General features: G+C 41.9%; 1 protein-coding gene across 1 annotated transcript in view; it reads right to left on the bottom strand.

Annotated features, from left to right (window-relative positions):
* Positions 1-2,500, bottom strand: part of setd7 (SET domain containing 7, histone lysine methyltransferase) — a 19,797-nt gene that overhangs the window by 15,944 nt on the left and 1,353 nt on the right. The window contains exon 2 of the mRNA XM_080416621.1: positions 1,156-1,285. Within this exon, the coding sequence (XP_080272747.1) occupies positions 1,156-1,285 (130 nt within the window). The remainder of the gene's footprint in view (positions 1-1,155; positions 1,286-2,500) is intronic.

Below are 2,500 nucleotides of genomic sequence, written 5' to 3' on the forward strand. Positions count from 1 at the left end.
AAAGAAAGACAGAGAGAGAAGAGAGAGAAGAGAGAGAGAGAGAAGAGAGAGACAGAGAGAGAGAGAGAGAGAGAGAGAGAGAGAGAGAAAGAAAGAAAGACAGAGAGACAGAGAGACAAACATGATCAATCACTACTAATTAAACCACTTGTTCTCAAACATTTTCATGTCAAGGACCCACAAATTAATATGTTGCATTTGACCCCCCCCCCCTCCTTTGTGCCAGGGCCCCCCATTCAAGATTTGTGTTGTGGAAATGTTTCAGAAGAATACAATACTATACAATACAACAATACTAGGGCGATACCTGTTGGGAATGCTGCATGCCCCCCATACATGTATATTTACACATCATTTCATACACATCCTCAATCTGTTTATTACAGCTTTTACAGTGTTTCTGAATATGTTCTACACACAATGTGTAGAGTGCATGTTCTGTACAAATGTGTCTCACAGCTAATGGCATACATGTGTACATACATGTAATGTACATACATCCCATTTACCGCACCGTACCCAGCACCATCTCCATTGCCGGTTTGCGACAGGGTCCCGCCACCCCTCCTTGCGTCGGGGCCCCGACGAACAAACATCTGGATTGCACTGGAGCTTCTTGGAGCTCTCAGCAGCAGCCTCATGCAGTCATTACAAGCCACTGTGAGTCGTCTGATGCTGCCTTGCTTGTAGTGACCCCACAGGTGGCCAGTATACAGAGATGTACAGATACTGAGCACATAAAGAGCTAAGATTTCCGAAACAGCATGTTCCCTTGAGCATACAGCTTCCGACGCCGTCTATATTATGTCCTTGTCATCAGAGAGGTCATTTGAGATTAAATATTTAATCTCACAGCAGACACTAACAGTACGTTTTAACAGCGGGCGACTCTCCGGCGATCCTGGGCGACATCGTCCAAAAGATAAAGAAAATCCATCTTTCATCGCCCCCCCGCCCACTTCGCCCTATCGCCAGTAGTCGCCGGCTCTCATAGACATATAATGCACTTCCGGAAAATACTATCCTGATCGCCCGCTGATCGCCCGCTGTTAAAACGCACCGTAAGGGCAGTGCCTATTAGTACACATGGAAAACACTGAGATGAAGACAGACAAAGATAGATAAACAGAGCTTTTTGTTCCTGGTTCTATTTACCTGCCATCAAAGAAGTAGAACTTGCCCTTCCCGTTCTTCTCACCGTGAGTGAAGTTTCCCTCGAACCGATCGCTGGACGAATACGTCACCGTGCAGAACCCATGAGGCATGTCGTCTTCATCTAGAGGACCTACACACACACACACACACACACACACACACACACACACACACACACACACACACAGTATTTGCGTTCACATTTAACAAGGAATTCCTGAACACAAACAATAGCTTGGGAAAGCATCGTTTCCTCCATTATGTGGCGACTGACAATTATCACAGACACTGAACACTATTTATCCAATGCCTTAATCCATTAAGACCGGGAAGGAATTTTATGCGCTATGAGCTTGTAGATCTGCTATTTTTTTTTTTAAATCATAATTTTTTTTAAGCGAAAATGTTTAACTCAAATGTTTGCCTCTAGGGATTCTACAAATGTCTTCTAAATCCTAACAGGTTTATTATTATTTTTAGACCTATGTTGCTATAATATCAGTAGTTTTCAAACTTTTCCATGTCAAGGACCCCCAAAATGATACGAATTTGGCTGCGGACCCCCATATATATATACATTCAAAGATTTGCACAAAAGGTTTTTCAAAAATAGCAGATCTACAAGCTCGTAGATCATTCTAGGTCATTCCTCCAATCTGCAGGCCTCTCACAGCTAGTTAATGGACATTACAGAGGCTTATGAATATAAATAACAAGCAGTTTACACATCTATAACCAAGCTGTATGACAGCATCCTTACAGAGGCTGGTACTTTAAGCATGTTGGTATGCCTCTTCCAGACAGCGTTGACAGGTTTTGCAAGACAAAATAACCAACCAGGTCTATGAAAACAAGCCCAGAAGAAGACACTCCACAATCAGATATTAAAGAGCTGGAGAGACATGGAGAGTGACTCCTGTTACTGAACAAACACTCTATAGTAATGATTACTATCACAATATAGTGCTTTAATCAAACACTCTAGTCTATAGTAATGATTACCAAAGAAATATAGTGTTTGAACCCCAAAAACATCACTTAAGTACCCATACCTTTAAACACTCTGTAAACAGCTAGTGTCACTATGCTGTTGACAACATATTCATAACTATGTGACACAACATGACAACATGCTGCTAAACTAGCTGTAGAATACAACTCTCGTCGACGTATTTATGATTCTGACGTTTTCAATCTACGAGAGTTGTAGGGTTCAACATGTACACATTGAAAATAAAGGTGCTTACCCCCAAGCCCCAAATGTTAACCGTCTCTACGCGGTAGTAGTTTAATGTAATAATCCATATCTTTCAATAAAGAAGTGTTTTAATGCCGACTGTGGCCG

Source organism: Gymnoscopelus braueri (assembly GCF_963280865.1).
Source record: "Gymnoscopelus braueri genome assembly, chromosome: 20".
NCBI classification, from domain to species: Eukaryota; Metazoa; Chordata; class Actinopteri; order Myctophiformes; family Myctophidae; genus Gymnoscopelus; species Gymnoscopelus braueri.